The sequence below is a fragment of the Ixodes scapularis genome, unplaced genomic scaffold (genome assembly GCF_016920785.2).
Source record: "Ixodes scapularis isolate PalLabHiFi unplaced genomic scaffold, ASM1692078v2 PGA_scaffold0__279_contigs__length_252992795, whole genome shotgun sequence".
Lineage (NCBI taxonomy): Eukaryota > Metazoa > Arthropoda > Arachnida > Ixodida > Ixodidae > Ixodes > Ixodes scapularis.
In genome coordinates, this window is record NW_024609835.1 from 104,125,337 (window position 1) to 104,143,754 (window position 18,418).

The window sequence follows — 18,418 nt, forward strand, 5'->3', positions numbered from 1 at the left end:
TACCGTATTTTTCGGGCTATAGTCCGCACCCGGCTTATATTCCGCAAAAATCAATTTAGGCCGATAAAAAGTTTTAGATTAGATAATCCGCAGCCGGTGCATAGTCTGCGCGCCGCACATAATCCGCACCTGGTGCTTAGCGACACAATAATCTTCTCATATACGGCTCACCTTCACGAATGTCTGCTTTGATAGCTCGCAAAGATGCTTGTATATACTTAAACCATCATTAACATACTCTTTCATTCACACAATCCGTCACGTCTCGTCCCAATGAACGATCTTGAAAAACAGAATTACTGCATAGTCCCCACGCGTAGATAGTCCGCGCAGCCTCAAATGCCAGCTTTTAAACATGTATAGTCCGCGGACTATAGCCAGGAAGATATGGTATATATATATATATATATAGAGAGAGAGAGAGAGAGTGAGAGAGAGAGAAAGAGAACAAGCTTTTTCACCAAGATCACATAACATTTGGCTCACATCTTGTTTTAACGATATAATTCGTGCTTTGAACCTAGTTTCACATCTTAATGTTTTGTTGTTTTTTTTACCGGTGGGCGCGGGCAGTGCTCGTTGCACTTGCAAAAAAGCGAGCAACGGTCCCATCGTAGCTTTCTAAATTGACCACTTAGTTTTGTCGATACATCAGAAATCTTCTACTTCCCCCAGAAGAGATGTTCTTAGCGTGATATTCATACTGGCAACCAAATGAATCAAACACCGAGTATGGACCTCTTGAAGGATATTTGCAGTTGACAGCCGAATTGCAGTCGTTCTCCAGTGCGCAGACATGTCTCCTATTGATGAACCGACAATCGTCGCCGCAACAGCTCCCCGAGGAAGGACTAAAAACAAAAAACAAAAAAAAGCGGCAAAGGGGAAATAAAGTTCATGTGTACAATACTTCCCGTGCAGTATCGAACTTCTATTGGAAAACAGTTCGTAAGCGATGCACTCTATTTTATGTGCTCATAGTGCAGTGCACGCTTTTAAAGCGCGGTCATCGTGTATTAAAATTAGCTTTGAATCTGTTAGTTAATTGAAATAACCTCGAATATTTGTGCGAAGGAAATCCTGGCCACGCAACTACTTGCTGTCCATACATGAGCTCGGACGTCCGACAATATTGAACATTGAGAAGCTTAGTATCGGTCACTTCTTATTGGCCAGAGCGCTTCGATATATCTCTTTGTTGGCTCGGAAATTGCTATTCCAAATGAATGGTTACATGCAATGCCTCAGCTTTACGCCAAGAAAAAAATCTATCTTTGGAAATTGCGCCAACAGCTCTTCCGAACCCACCTTTGTTTTCAGGCTGCTGTCTTCTTGTCTTTTCCTGATTGTATAACCAAAATTCGAACAAAAACCTGAACACAACAAAATAAATCTGCGATATTAAAAAAAAAAAAGACAACTAATCTTTTTATTGACGAGAATCAAAATTCTGGTTTTCTGAAAAGCGTATTTTCAACTTTTGTGTCATTAAAACCCACTCACGTTTTTTGTCTAGTTTAAATGTTTTTTTTTTGTTTTTTTTTTTTTGTGGAATGATTTTTGCAAGGGCGGATGTTCGTCCCACGTTCAGTTCGTTTTTTCACGCATACACCGCCGGGGCATTACGATTGTGCAAATCATTTGTCGTACCCCACGGAGTTCAAATCATGCTTAATTTATTTTCTTTGTGATTATAAATACGAGAGCATGCCTGAAACGGATTTTACCAGTCACTTGGGTACCTGGAAAGCCATTAGGCGAACGCTCTTCGTCTGCCTATCGGTGCGTATTAAAAATTACGGTTAATCACATTTATTTAAGGGCACATGCCTTTAAATAGACGTGAAAATAAATAAATCAAATAAACTAGAAGCTGTGTTTGAGACTTGTTGTTGTTTTGTCCGTTTTTTTTATTTTTCCGTGTCTATGGTTTACGATGGAAGTAAATAGACGTGCCCGGTCATAGCCATAAACATTCTCTTCTGGCGATTCCTGCTCGTATTAATTTACATCTATATTTTTGTTTCCAACACTGTTGATGGGTGGTACTCCCCGATATTTAACTAATTCTACCCACAAGTGTTTGTTTTAAAATTAAAAATATATATTTCTTTGTTGAATGTAGTAAATACACTAGTGCTATTTAGGCGTGATATGTCATCACCTGCTTGGGCTTAAATAAACGCGGTTATGGTCACAACACCGAAACATACCATGATAGGAAAGCTCGCAGACTAATTTTTATTATATTAAGAATCTCGCATAACCCCGAGAGCATACATTTTAAATGAAATAACACATCTCAAATATAAGCGCGATCAAGATGTCGCTTTCCGCTGGTTGGATTTTTTCTAACAAAATTTTTTAGTTATATTAGAGGCGTATATTAAGAGAGCAGGCCGAGAAGTGGGCATTTGCTACACGAAACATGAATGATGCACCAGATAATGCATAGTCCAGTGATAGAACAAAGAAAAGCACCTGCACTGCGTGGAAGGCTTGAGCGTGCAGCCCTGAGCGTTGGCCTGGTTTTTCCTCGGATAGCAGCACCGTTCTCGGCAGTCAACCTCCCCGTATCCGCAATCACACTCCTCGGTGTCCTCACGAATATTGTTACCGCAGAAAGGGCCCTTGTTTTCTGTGAGGGAAACGTGCAGACACGAGTAAAACGCAGATAGAGGTGATACAATCCCAGCTGTCTATCGATAGAAACCACAGAAGTCTTGAACCATCCCGGTTGATTTGTTCTCGTTAACCGAACCGGAAAGGAATTACAATCGAGCCAATGAACCTAAAATCTACAAAATCTACAAAATCTACAAAAAAACACAAAAAAACGAGGGTGCAAGTGAGCTTTTGAAGGTTCTCGCCTCGATCGCTAACATCACAGATATTGTTTTGTTTAAAAATGTTATTAATATTGTATAGCCGTCTTCCCTCTTGAATGCACTTAGCTTAAAGGGTATATAAAAATTATTCAAAGAATTGAAACAAACGTGTTGACTTTTCCCAAGACTGCAGTTTCCCTTAAAGAAACACTGAAAAATCTAAATCGTTTTTTTTTTTTCGTTTTTTTTTCTTTTTTGATATTTGAAACGATTGAAAACGATGCTGGACATTACCCCGATAATGCGAAACTTGGGAACTCAGTATTTGTGCAGTAAGAAGAAAACAATTTTCAAACGCCTAATATCAAGTTCCCGCGCGATCCGTGTCAGTGTAGTGACGTCAAAAATTGAGTCGTCCTGCCAATCGTTCATCTCACTCCTTAGATCCTTCCAGACCCGCCGTGTCGTGTTTGACCGCGTCCAGCGGTCAACCGCTCTTTTCCGTGCGTGCTGACTATCGCTGAGGGCAGACGGCGCTTCATTTTCAAGTTTGAAGTCCGTTTAGTGCACATTCAGCGATCTCAAATTCTTTGAAACGGTGTTGGGTCGAAGAGAACGTGCAGTGTACTTTTGTGGGCGAAGTGGGGTGCCACGTCGCGGCGGTTCTACGTGAAAGACTGCTCCGGCGGAGTCACAACCGAAACTATGGTACAGAGACCAAGCCCAGTTGTTTTAACCGTTTGACGATTTTGTTCTCGAATTCTGAGAGGTCGTCGGGCACCTAAAAAAGAGAGCTTCATCCGTTTACCCAACTCACCGGTCATCCTCAGTGCTACATGTGCCGAACGCCACCACGACACCATGTTTACCGAGGGAGGATAAAAAACTAGGAAGCGACATCACTGCGAACTCCGATTTTCGGTATTTAAAGAAAGAAGGGCCGTAGTGCGTTCGCAATTGCGTTAAGAGACATGTTTTATGAATTTCGTTATTCAATATTATAAAATGTCGCGTTCAAAGCTTCTAAATTTTATATTCGATTACGTCACAAATAAAAAGAAAAGCGCATAGTGCAGAAGAGAGAGAAATTAACGCCAAAGATGAAAAAGCGCCCGCGCCTGTAGATGTTTTTTTTTTTTTTTCGCGTTTTTTTTTTTTCAATCATTACGTTTGTGATTGTTTTAGACAACCAAAAAATTCAACCTTTTAAATGTCAGTTCCCCTTTAAGGACGACACGAACAGACAAAAGTGTAGAACACACTTGCATTAGAATGAACAGAAGACCCCTTAAATGGTGGTTGTGTTCCAGTTCTTTTTCGAGATACGTAAGCAAACTTCTCGTTCGAGATATACCCGTGCTTTACTCTTCGCGGCATGCTACTTCGTATCTTGAATTTCAAAGCAGCCATAGAGTAAAACAGCAACAAAATATTGAATGCCAAAACCAATAATCAAATGTTCGCGATCTTTGAAGGGTCGTGAAGCCGCAGGTTGTAAACCTTTCAAGTCGAGAAGGCAACCAAATAAACCTGTCACGTATTTTCTTTTTTGCTGAAATGGGCCTTTAGAACATTCATTTCACATCATCAAACTTCTTGCAAACCATGGGTAACAAGATATACTAACTTGCAACATCGTCACGTTTTCAGTGTTGCAAGCAGAGCTCTGGAGTTTTGGACAGCAATCAGGACCAAATATTAAAATTCAATAACTACACTAAAAAAACGCTTTTTGTTTCAACCTATAATTTGGTGTACCAGTTCGGGCGTGTCTACTGATGTGTTGAACCAATTTTCTTAGAAATCATCGATCACTAAACTTTCGCTGGAAACACGAAGAAAGCTCTTTCCACGAGTGCGCTTCCGCTTCCGAAACGAAAGAAATCACGTTCTCGGCTCTTACAACTTTCTATTGTACAAAGCCTTCTAACGTACTCAGAGTCAAGGAACACAAATAAGTAGCCTAGCAACCTACGAATTAATCGTGATAAAAGAGAGGGTCATAAAAGCCTGTGCTACGGCAAGACAAAACAATACTACCCTCATAGGTATTTAGGACCTTTTCACGTAATTACGTCACCGCATCGCCCAAAATCTGTTTATTAAGAACCGGGCGCAGACCAGAAACGACGACGCTCCGTTCGGAACTTTCTATCCACGCACCGAGAAAGCAGTTCTCTTTGTCGTGCAGGGACTCGTTCACCACGTGAAGAACCTGCGCTATGCTGGCAATGCTGCACTTGGAGAACTTGCGGTTGTTAGGAAGCCTGGCGCTCGTGGCCTGATCGAACATGATGTAGTTCCCTTCCGGATCGCCGGGGGTGCACTCCAGGGTTTCGTCGTGCTGTAAGGGGCTGTGAGTTAATCATTTTATTTCAAGCAAATTTAAACCGTGAGATCGCTTATATACGACATATAACTGATCTCACAATAGTGCCACATAATAGTGCCTATGTCGAAGAATTTATTTCAAATTTGAAAGTTGCGCTCATGCGATTGTTTTCTAGCGTTTATATTGTTGATTTTTTTTTCGAGTATACTCTGTTGTTACGGCATGCAGCTGGTACTGATATCTCTTCTGTGTTATATATTATGTTTATATTTGTGGTGCTCACTCCTGCTTGGAGTCTATCATGAGTCTTCAGTGTTTATAAATAAATAAAATATGTTATGTGATATGAACCTCAATATCAGAGAAAGGCACTGATACTGAAACCGAAATTTCTGTTTAGTATCAAAAACGAAACAAAGTGGCGTCGTTTATCCCCTCAGTGTTGGCATCTGTAGAAATAAAACACGTCGCAAAGCGTTATATGCATTTTTTACGCCACCTGGTGGCTTGGTTTATGGAATCTGATGAAGTGGTATAGGACAAGGGATCATCTCTCCGAATTAGAAAATCTACATGCGTAGACTAAAAATTACGAGAAAAAACAAGGCGTTTTATCTCTATGCACAGAATGCGCGGTGTAACTTCTTTATGCATGTTACACACCATTACCGTTCGCGTTTGCGGGAATCGTTTTTCCTGCTACGTTAAACGCAGAAATTACATTAAAGTTTTGCATTACATTTTATGGGACATGGTTTCTAAAACTCTAATTCTAAGCACATGCTGTGTATAGTATATTTTTTCTTGCATTCTTCAGTTTGCACTGCGTGACAGCTTTCGATGAAGCTCTGCAGCGGAAACTAATCAGCGAATAGTTTTGGTAATTATTCTTCTTTTTGTAATTCTGTCAAACGTGTAACAGCACTTGAATATTTATTTATAATTAGTCTTCATATGCTAATAAAACTGAGTGACAAAATAATGAGGGTGAAAATCGTCACCAGTAGCACTTTATAACGACTTGCCGTCACCGTTTCCGGCGAAATTTAGTTATGTCAGTCGCACACACTGGCGTAAAGCCGCTTATGAAATTATTGTGCTCGGGGATCAGAAGTACTATGAAGCATGTTGAGCATGTCTCACTTTAATCCCCTTGTCGTCTTCCTCCACTTCCCTTCCCTCCATCCCTTTTTTACGCTCTATCAGCATAGAAAACCGGATTTTGAACTATCACAGACGCCGAACGCCACGCGCGAACGAGCCAAATCTTTTAGGGGCGAAGCTCCTTAGGGTCCAGCCTTGTCCGTCCGGCGTCCGTGCACACATCGATTGCGCTGCCTCCGTGATCGGCTCATTTTAACAAAAAAATAAATAAATAAAAATGCACGGGGGTTCGAACTAAGGACCGCTTGCTTACGAGGCAGACGTCTTAACCACTACTCCACACACCAACGTTGCATATATCCGCCCAACGTCTATACAGGAGAGGGCGCTGTGGCCAAATGCGTATATAATCGCGTTAAACCTTGCATGCATTGGCTCAACGTCTATAGACGAGAGGGCGCTGCGGTCAAATGCTTAACTGCGTATATAACCACGATCCATACCACACATTCTCTTTCTTACATGGACCGTTGACTTAAGCGGTGGAGATGCGTTCCTACGGCTTCTTGCGGATCCAAGCTGATCCGTTAGAACAGGGGTCTCCAAACTTTTTGGCCAAGGGGCCGGATTGGGGACATGTCGCAGTCTCGAGGGCCGGAAAACAAATAAATATTATAAATCAGCAAAAACTATATTGCCGCGCGCACAGCTGGTCAAGTAGGCAGCGCGCGCGTGGCCTGACGGTTATCGCGCTTGCTTTCCACGCTGAAAGCCAGTGTTCGATTCCTGGCCGCGGCGGCGCATTTTTGTTGACACTGTAATGTGATGTTCTCGTGAATTCGAGAACCGTCTTGCTGATTCGAGGTTAGAATGTTTCACGCGCCGATCCTTCTACGCCGAACGATCCAGAAAGCCACGAGGGTACATAAGGAATTCCGCAGGGCGAGCAGAGTCAGTTTCGCCCCAGCGTTCGACTCTGCTGCTACGCCGACTTCGACGCCCGCGACGCTCTGTTATTATCTTTTGTACCCTATTATTTTTTGGCACAAGTTCGCCACATTAAGCGTTTATTTCTTCCTTTTTATTTCCTGTTTTTTTTGGTCACCACCCGTGACATTTTGGTGGAGGTGCTGGGTAACGCATGTCCCTGCAGCGTACACCTCCCAGGGCCCGCAGTGCAAGTCCGAGAGCAAGCCCCCGAAGACCCGACGAAGACACTACCAAGACTCGATTAAGTCGCCGCATTCAAGGCCTACACCCGGAATTTGGACCTTTGCCACCCAGGACCGTGCAGTCAAACAGGACGACGATGAACAACCAGTCGCCGCAGACCTCGACCGCTCCATCCGTCGTCTTCATGCCCGTCGCCCCACGCAACCCGACGCCGTTCCATGGTGAGGCCCATGAGGATGTGGAGGATTGGCTACAGCATTACGAACGAGTGGCCCGCCATAACCAGTGAACACCAGAGCAGTGCCTTCAGAACGTCTATTTCGCTCTGGAAGGCACGGCGCACACCTGGTTCGAGAACCACGAAGCGTCGATTTCGACGTGGGAAGACTTCCAGGCCGAGCTGCGACGCACCTTTGCCAACCAGCAGCCACGACAGCGTGCCGAAGAACTCCTCCAAGCAAGACACCAAGGACCAAACGAGAGCCTCAGAAACTTCTTCGAAGACGTTCTCCGCCTCATGAACCGCGCCGACCCAAACGCTCCCGAAGAGAAAAAGTTGCGGGTCCTAATGCCCGGCGTGAAAGAAAACATCTTCGGGCGCCTCGTGCGGAGCCCGACTGTCCAAGGTTTCATTACTGAGGCCACCAACATCGAACGTGCCCTTCACGCACGGGCCTCACACTACCAGAGACTTCCCGGCTTCGCTGCCCTCTCGCCGTCCAGCTGCAGCATCCCGGACATCCGCGACATCATCCGGGACGTCGTCCGGGAAGAACTCAGGAAGCTGCTGCCTGCTGCCAACCAGCCGGCTTCGCTGTCGATAGCCGAAGTGGTACGCGAGGAAGTTCAGCAGGCAATTCAACCGGAGACTCCTGCCAGCGTGGCCGCAGCCGATGAGCCGACACTGACCTGCGCCGCAGTGGCCCGACGACCGCCGCCAACTGCTCAACAATACCCGGTGGCGCCACGACGAGACCCACCAATGCAGGCGTACCCCCGACGTCACGACGAAGTACGTCAGTACGACCGCCGAGAACAGCCGGCGCCAAGGAAAACCGATGTGTGGAGGACAGCGGATCGACGACCCATCTGCTACCACTGTGGGGAGGCAGACCATATCTACCGCCGTTGTCCCTACCGGCCAATGGGCCTGCGTGGGTTCCACCCGAACGACCCACGCCCCAGGTACGGTGATCGCCCTCAAGACATCGAGGAGTACCTCCGACGCTCGCCCTCCCCAGTATCGTCTCTCCGCCGTGAAGCCCGCTCCCCATCGCCACGACGTTCAGCGTCCCCAGTGTCACGACCCCGCCGAGAAAGCGTGTTTCCCCTGCGTCACCTGGAGAACTAAGTGCGGCAACGCCTGGAGGTGGCCTTGCCGAAGACGACCGTAGTAAAGAGCCTCCAAGAACGACGGAGCGCTCCCACTCTCTCGACGCTACGGATCACAACGACGTCCCTGCATCGGTGTCCAACAACCTAAACGTTATAATCGACGGCCACGACGCATCGGCCCTTGTGGACACCGGAGCAGACTACTCAGTCTTAAGTGGGAGGCTCTCTCGCCGCCTGCGAAAAGTCATGACAACGTGGGATGGACCCCAAATACGAACCGGAGGAGGACATCTCATCACGCCAGTCGGGAGATGTACTGCTCGCGTCGAGATCCACGGTGAAACGTATCCTGGGAAGTTCGTCGTTCTGCAAGACTGTTCGAGGGACGTTATCCTCGGAATGGACTTTCTCTGCGAGTATGGCGCCGTCATTGACCTCGGGGCAAACCAGTTGACGCTGCGAAAACCTGTTTTACCACCGGTGGAGACCAACACGGCGTCAACCGCGATCCGAGTTATCGCCGACCATGTGAACCTACCGCCGCGGTCGAGTGTTTTCGTCACCGTTATAACCGACGCAGCCATGCATGGTGAAGCTCTTCTGGAAGGCAGCGTCCAACTGCTCCTCGAAAAAGGAATTGGTGTCGCAAGAGGCGTAACGGTTCTCCAAGAAAGACGTACAACTGTTCTTGTGACAAACTTCCGAGAGGAGCCGCAGCACCTAACGAAGGGCACCACCGTGGGCCACGTCGAGGAGCTTCAGGCGCCAGCCGTGGTCACCGCAATCTCGGAGGAAACCTCGTCGCCACAGCAGAACAGCACGACGCCGCCGCCGCTCGACATCAACCCCGAGCTCCCAGCTACGAAGCGCCGGACACTGGTTGATCTCCTTGCCGAATACAATGACTGTTTCGCCACGACATCGAAGATTCGCCAAACACCAATGGCGAAACATCGTATTGTTACCGAAGAAGACGCACTTCCTGTCCACCAGTTGCCGTATCGAGTCTCCTTAAAGGAAAGGAAAGTGATTCAAGATCAAGTCCAGGAGATGCTCGACGACGACATTCAACCCTCAAGAAGCCCACGGGCGTCCCCAGTCGTCCCTGTAAAGAAGAAGGACGGAACCCTGCGGTTCTGCGTGGACTATCGTCGACTGAACGCGGTGACGAAGAAGGACGTCTATCCGCTCCCCCGCATCGACGATACGTTAGACCGACTGCGCCACTCCCGATATTTTTCGTCGATGGACCTGACGAGTGGTTGCTGGCAGATTGAAGTCGACGAACGTGACCGTGAGAAAACTGCCTTCGTCACTTCCGACGGACTGTACGAATTCAAAGTGATGCCGTTCGGACTTTGTACAGCACCAGCCACCTTCCAGCGCGTCATGGACACCGTGCTGGCAGGTCTGAAATGGCAGAGCTGCGTCGTCTACCTGGACGATGTCGTGGTATTCTATCGAGATTTCGACGAACACCTCAGACGACTTCGAGCCTTGCTTCAAGCCATCAAGACCGCCGGCCTGTCACTCAAGCCAACAAAGTGTCGGTTCGCCTATGGGGAACTAAAGTTCCTTGGCCACGTCGTGAACAACAAGGGTGTTCTACCTGACCCCGAGAAGACCCGCGCCGTAACTGCATTTACGCCGCCGTCTGACAAGAAAGCCGTGAGAAGATTTCTCGGACTCTGTGCCTACTACAGGCGCTTTGTTCGAGACTTCGCCAAGCTATCCGCACCGCTGACACACCTCACGAAGGACGCCGTAAAGTTCGAGTGGACAGAAGAACACCAGAGGTCATTCGACGAGCTCAAACAAAGACTCCAGACGCCCCCGATTCTTGGCCATTTCGACCAATTTGCTTAAACCGAGATCCACACCGACGCCAGTAACACCGGACTGGGTGCGGTACTAGTCCAAGTGCAGGACGATGCAGAGCGAGTTATCGCATACGCAAGTCGGACGCTGTCTAACGCGGAGAGGAACTATTCAACGACTGAAAAGGAGTGCCTCGCTGTCGTATGGGCAATAACTAAGTTTAGCCCATATTTGTATGGAAGTTCTTTTCGCGTGGTCACAGACCACCACTCGCTCTGCTGGCTGGTGAATCTGAAGGACCCCTCCGGACGCCTCGCTCGGTGGAGCCTACGACTGCAGGAGTTCGACATGACCGTGGTGTACAAGTCCGGACGGAAGCATAATGACGCCGACTGCCTGTCAAGGGCCCCAGTCGAGGCCGGTCCTGCCTGCACCAAAGAGGACGACGATGAGTATTTCCTCGGCGCTTTGGATGTCAGCGACATGGCAGCACTCCAACGAGACGACCCTGAGCTGCGAGTACTCATCGAGCACCTAGAAGGACAAAAAAGCGCCGTTCCCCGCAGTTTCGTACGAACACTGCCAATCTTCTCCATCCGACAAGGCGTGCTGTATAAGGAGAACTTCAGCGACAACAACACGGCGTGGCTGTTGGTGATCCCTTCCAGTCTTCGAGAAGAAATATTTCAAGCCTGCCACGATGACCCGACTGCGGGACGCCTTGGTTACAGCAGGACTCTTGCAAGGATACGCGGAAAGTACTACTGGCCCAAGCTTGCGAAGACAGTACACCACTACACCCGATCTTGCCACGAGTGTCAACGACGGAAGAAGCCACCGACGAGACCGGCAGGACTTCTTCAGCCTACTGCGCCGCCGTCTGCCCCATTCCAGCAAATCGGTATGGATTTACTGGGACCTTTCCCACCGTCGACGCAAGGAAACCGATGGATAATCGTCGCTACCGATTATCTCACGCGGTACGCCGAGACAAAAGCCCTTCCATCAGGAACGGCTGTTGAAGTCGCCAAGTTTTTCATCGAGTCCATCGTCCTCCGGCACGGCGCTCCCGAAGTCCTGATCTCAGATCGTGGATCATCATTCATGGCCCAGCTGACGCAAGAAGTCCTTAGTCTCAGCCGCACCAGCCATCGTCGCACCACGGCGTACCACCCGCAGACCAACGGGCTGACGGAGAGGCTCAACAAAACCCTCGCCGACATGATCTCCATGTACGTCGACGTGGAGCACAAGACATGGGACGAGGTGTTGCCGTACGTCACATTTGCCTACATCACGGCCGTACAAGAGACCACCGGAGTGACACACTTTCAACTGGTGCATGGCCGCAAGGTAACGACAATGCTGGACGCTATGTTACCCCACGAACCGACTGTCGACGCAAGCGACGACGCCCAGGTGGTTGCCCAAAGGGCAGAAGTCCGTCAGCTCGCCAGACTCCGTATTAAAGCTCAACAACGCGTCGACTCTGGCCGCTACAACCTTCGTCGTCGGGGCGTCCACTTCCAGCCCGGAGACAGGGTGTGGGTGTGGACACCGATTCGCCGCCACGATCTCAGCGAGGAACTCCTGAAACGTTACTTCGGACCCTACAAAGTGCTTCGTCGACTCGGGGATCTGAACTACGAGGTGATGCCCGAAGGAACACGGACTTCGTCACGCCGCCCTCCACGACCGGAAGTCGTCCATGTCGTGCGACTGAAGCCGTACTACGCTTGATAGGACTGTGGACCTTATGTGTTCCAAATGACTCTTTGGTTTACCGTTATTTTTATTTGTTTTGTGTTGGGTTGCATCGGGTCGATGCACTTTTTAAAGGGGGGAGTAATGGTGCGCGCGCAGCTGGCCAAGTAGGCAGCGCGCGCGTGGCCTAACGGTTATGGCGCTTGCTTTCCACGCTGAAAGCCAGGGTTCGATTCCTGGCCGCGGAGGCGCATTTTTGTTGACACTGTAATGTGATGTTCTCATGAATTCAAGAACCGTCTTGCTGATTCGAGGTTAGAATGTTCCACGCGCCGATCCTTCTACGCCGAACGATCCAGAAAGCCACGAGGGTACATAAGGGATTCCGCAGGGCGAGCGGAGTCAGTTTCGCCCCAGCGTTCAAGTCTGCTGATACGCCGACTTCGACGCCCGCGACGCTCTGTTATCTTTTGTACCCCTTTATTTTTTGGCACAAGTTCGCCACATTAAACGTTTATTTTTTCTGTTTTATTTCCTGTTTTTTTGGTCACCACCCGTTACAATATTAATAAGCCCAGATGAGCATTTAGATAGAGGAGCTTAAGTTAGAGTAAAAACGAGAAGTAATCAAAGGTGGATTAATACATATGCTTTATTTCGAAATTCAGCATGTAGGTAATTGTGACATACGATAAGTGTGACCCAGAAAATTCTACAGGCGTAAATCAAAGCGCATAGGAACATGAAATATTCGCACAGATAAAAAAAAAACTAATTAGAACGGTAAAACTGTTATGACAGTATGCAATAATTATCACACATTACTCATATCACAATATACACGAGAACGCAAAGGAATTTGAACGTAGTTACAGATATGAAGCAGGAGACTAAGCATGGCGAACCTGATGATGACAACATGGGGCTGTATGCCACAAAACACTAAGCAGTATTTGAGCAGGAATGCATCAGAATCTTTACACATTTACCCGGACATGAAGTGCAGGACCAATGTGAGCGGTGTAGCTGATTCTTCGACTTCATTATTTCGCTGAACTGCGGCTGCAAGCTTGATGAGCCAATAATTAGGAGGGACTTCAAGTGTTCATCAGACAAGTTAGCTCTGTATTTGGATTTTACGTCCTTCATCCTTGAGATGCGGTTGATTGGTCCGGCGGACATGCGGTTGATTGGTTCGGCGAACACACAACTTCCACCGCACTGTCGGCTTCCAGGTGAATTGTGCATAGAAAATGCCTTTTTTGCTTCGGCGTCGGGCGGGTGTTTTCTCTTTCCGGTATACGTTCGGTGCTCGTCGCGCTCTCGCGTCCTTACGCGCGCTTCTGCCCGCACTGGTAGCAGCGGGCCCGCTAGCAGCAGGCCGCGGGCCGGACCACGATATAAGCACTATGGCCAGCCGCCGGCCGGTCAGAAGGCCTCCGCGGGCCGGATCTGGCCCGCGGGCCGGGGTTTGGAGACCCCTGCATATAGAAGAACCACTGGCTCTGCATTTCACCGACCATAAAGCAGTAATAATGAAGCCGAAACGTAAACCAGAACTCAGCACTACCTATAAGCAATAAAAAAAAAATCAGCACCATCAGCACTCCCTATGAACAATAAAATCAGTATCATCAGCACCACCAGAGCTTCGCCCCAATCAACATATCATTCACAACGTGGAGATGCGGCCTGTTTTTTAATTATATTCCCACTGCATAATCTGCGTGTTATTATTTTAATGCATTAGCATTAGTTCTTTGGTACATGTGCTGACCTTGGACTGGATTGAAGTAGGGTCACAGAAATTTCCCAGAGTACCGAAACTTCCAAGCTTCGTTCCGCAACCAAGTCGCGGCGCAGCAGTCGCGATCCCCAACAGGGCGCTGCCCTGTGCGGTCGAATCGAAGCGTTCGTTCTCGTGTGAGCTCTTCAATTTACGCTTCTGGCCTAAATCCCGATTCATATTGCCGCGACCGCAGCTACACTCTAAGAAAAAAGCGTGCCAACTAGCACCTTTTAGGGTTCTTTCGCTTGTCCAATGGGCGGCACCCTTAAAGGTGCAGAAAAGAACCCACAAAAAGGGTTCTTTCTAATGAACCCTATTTCGGGGTTCTTTTCGGATCGTTTATTGGTTCTTCTTAATGAACCCTATTTTGGGTTCTTTTCAGAACGCTTCTGGGTTCTATTTAACGAACCCTATTTAGGGGTTCTTCTAGGATCCTTTTTTGGTTCTTCCTAATCAACCCTATTTCGGGTTCTTTCCCGAACCCTTTTTGGTGCTCTTGATGAACCCCATTTCGGGTTCTTTCTAGAACCGTTTCTGGTGCTCTTAATGAACCCTATTTCAGGTTCTTTCCAGAACCGTTTCTGGTGCTCTAAATAAACCCTATTTCAGGGTTCTTTTCGTATCCTTTATTGGTTCTTCTTAATGAACCCCATTTGGGTTCTTTCCAGAACCCTTTTTCGTGCTCTTAATGAACCTTATTTCGAGGTTCTTTACAGTTCCTTCTTTGGTTTTTCTTTATGAACCCTATTTCATGTTTTATTTGGAACCCTCCTTGGTTCTTTTAATAAATCCCGAGTTCTTTAGATTATGTTGGCGTTATTTTAGTAAACCATATTTTGTACTTCTAACCCTCTCTTATGACAAATGAGTTTTTTTTACATTCCTAGTTAGTTTTTAGTAAATCGTATTTCGTATTTCTTGCTTTACAAGGTGCATTTTTTTCTACCAACCAAAGTGTCTTTAGATTGTTCATTAATCGCTAGCACTGGGCCTTTTCGACAGGTTGACAAACATCAGTCTGGCCAGAGTCAACACACTTCATTCCTGTACGTAATTAACTAGGTGACAGACAGAACAGTAAACATCATGTCCAATCATATACTTTATTGGAGTAGCAAAAATTCATTCTTCTGTTCGCAGTAAAAAAGCTAACAAAATTCGAAACAGTTTCAAGACGAGACGGGTATCACTGCCAGCAATGTGCACACAGCTTCTACTGTCGTTCTGATGTCGCTCACTGTCAGGACACCGTCCAAAAAGTTGTCAAATTCATTTTCCTGGAGATGGATGAGTGGCATCAGTGTCCGGACTTCCTACAACAAGAAAGCAAGAATATGAACACATGTATTTTCCTCTGTATTATTATGCTGCGAGTTGCTCATTCGCCGCGCTTTCAGATCAATTATAATTGTATAGGTTTCACTAAGCATTTTATTTCTCGTTTAGCCTTACGCTCTAAAACATACCCGCAGATATGATTTCCTTCAAAACATTTAGTGGGTCAATCAGTGCGATCTAGAGAGCGCGACCAGCGGATGACGAAGCGTCCCCTTCGAAGCCCCCTTCGCTACAACAATGTGTAAAAGCGAAAAATGGTACGCAGCATCAAGCGTTCCCTTTCCATCCAAGAAGTAGTAAAGGAAGAAGATCGGAAGTCAATGAATTACAATATATGTGCAGTACACACGTAAAACAATGCCCAACGTGCCACCGAATTTTCTCTGCTTTTAAAAATGCCTGTGCGTCCACTCGAGGGGCCGATCAATGCAATCTACGAAGAAAACTCGGCCAATGGAGAAGCTGAAAATATGTTTGACTTAAAAATGAAGTCTGTAACGTGACACTGAGCATGAAGTCAGTACGTGAACCGCCATTCTCAGAGACATCTCTCGCTTCATTCATATGTCTAAACATGCTTTGGCCTTTTTATTCGCCGAGCTCTCTTCGTGGATTGGTGTGATTGGCTTCTCGAGTGTTCTGCGGGAAGTAGATGCACAGGAATTTTAAGCATGTTTCTAGAAACGTTGGTTCTACCCATATTTAATCCTTCTTGCCCTACAGTCAGTAACAGGTTAAGAAAAAATCTACGAGCTGGAGAGGAGGAAGCGGACAGAAGCTTGTAGGGGAGAGGAGAAACCTTCTCTCCATTTCAAGCGTCCATCGGCTTTCTTCTTTTAGATTTTTCTTAACCTGTCATTGACTTTAGTCGTTTATATTTTCTCTATATTATTTTTAGAAAATAAAGCAAGGATATGTTTTATATTACTAGCTCGTATATTGAAGATATAACCCTGACAAGTTTGCATTACCATCTGTGACAATGCACTATACTCGGGGGTGACTTGGGCAACTTTTTTGGCAATGTGTAGTCGAAGTTAAAAACGCCCGCGCATCTTAAGCAATCAAGGCTATGCACACGCACTCTTCACTTCAGAAACGCCACAGAAGTTGTTTCTGAGTATAAGTTAACCCTGTCTTAAACGAATGGCCCCGATAAGCGGTCATCAGTTCGTAATGATGTAGTAAGTTAACCCAGCATATTTATGGTGGACGAAGGTAAACCTCTGCGTCGTCGCAGTCTGAAACTTGTGCTAGATTACAAAAACACCAACTAAAGTATACCTTCAAGCAGCTCTTCGAGGTTCAGAGTGACGTTCTTTTCCTTTGAGGAACACCTGTGTAGAAGCTGTAAATGCCTCAATCTTGGCTCCCATGTCCTCTGGATGTCTTTGCCGAACGGCAGTTTAACGTCTTGTAGTAACTGAAAAATAAACAACGAATGGACAGTGTTGCTGGTTTACAAAAGTACATTTATGCGCTATGAATTTGTACACAATGATTGTTTACACACACACACACACACACACACACATATATATATATATATATATATATATATATATATATATATATATATATATATATATATATATATATATATATATATATATATATATATATATATATATATATTAACTAAATGACCACTTACTGTCACTATAGTGGAGTAGGGCTTGGCGTCAATTAAAATAATTTCGATTTACGTTTTCTTTTATATTGACTAGTTAATCAATTTATAGGTCGCGCTGATCTTGAGGAAAGATATTGTGTCCAGAAAAGGCCTAGAAACAACCGATTTTTTCTTTGACAAGTTTTTACTACGTCTTATAAGGCTTAGTACATAATAACTTGTCATTGTGCCTCATACAGAAGTAAGGCATGGCTAACATTTAAAATAAAATATATGTACATATTTGTACAATAACAAGTTCAAATATCAACTTGCCGTTGTGCTCATACACAAGAAAAGCATGGAAAACATTTAAAATAAAATATTTGTACGTTATTATTTAAACTTCAAAACCACTCTAGATAATAATCATATAAAACACTTAAGTAGCCATGAGAGACAATTGTGTTATAAACACAAAAAAAGAATTAAATGAATATTCTTTTTACTTTTTTGTTTATAAGACTTTTCGTAACTCTAAATCCAACCAATATGCCTGTTAAACTCACTTGATTCAGAGTAAAACAATAGTTAATTAATCGGAATGTTAACTAATTGATTGCCTAGCCTTATTACGAGGTAAAATTATTTAATTTAGCACGTATCAAAAGCCCTTATCTCATTCACAGGCGATAAAACGGGTAGTAAGAAACTTTTCAAGTCCTGATGATCTGTAAAAATCTCGAAACTTTAAGACTAAATATAAAGAAGATAATATTGAGTTACCATTCCGGGAATCGTCATTGCCGGAAATGCCTCAAGGACTGTGAGGGCTCCAGCATCGCTGAGGATCCATTCTTGGCAAGACTGAAACGTCCGCATCATGCGGTCTTGTATCAAGTCGACGTTCAGGGGCGCTTTAGTTATCTCTTCGTTCATGAGCAAAACATGACGGCGAGCACTCACGGCGTCTTCACATTTGTGAGTATCAACGAATCCCTAAAACAAAAACAATTTGTTACGTTGATGCGCCGTTTACGCATGTAAGCTATTTACATAATAGTTGCAGCACTGAATATAGGAACAAATATAACAGTTATTTTTATCAAACATACATCCACATTTGTGCAAACACAAAATGCACAAAAAGTTCGCGCCTGTCGATTTCCGCACAATAGTCCGAGAGCCAATCGTTGCAACCTGCGAAGTCCTCTCAGCGAATGACGACGCGGAACATACGTTTAGACCAAGAAATGCAATCTGCGCTGTTACATTAAGCAAAGCAAGCGGGACGTTTTGCATTCCCTGATGTCGCAGACAGCATCTTTGGGTCTAACCAAATGTTCGGCATCCTCATTAGTTGAGCGGTGCCGTAAATTGCAGTG

The 18,418-nt window shown here is 45.9% G+C and overlaps 1 protein-coding gene across 1 annotated transcript in view; it reads right to left on the bottom strand.

Moving 5' to 3' along the window:
• LOC8030150 (disintegrin and metalloproteinase domain-containing protein 10) overlaps nt 1-18,418 on the bottom strand; it is a 194,690-nt gene that overhangs the window by 89,219 nt on the left and 87,053 nt on the right. Inside the window, exons 6-8 of the mRNA XM_042292594.1 lie at nt 4,992-5,172; nt 2,482-2,638; nt 753-851 (exon numbers count right to left, since the gene is read on the bottom strand). Of these exons, the coding sequence (XP_042148528.1) occupies nt 753-851; nt 2,482-2,638; nt 4,992-5,172 (437 nt within the window). The remainder of the gene's footprint in view (nt 1-752; nt 852-2,481; nt 2,639-4,991; nt 5,173-18,418) is intronic.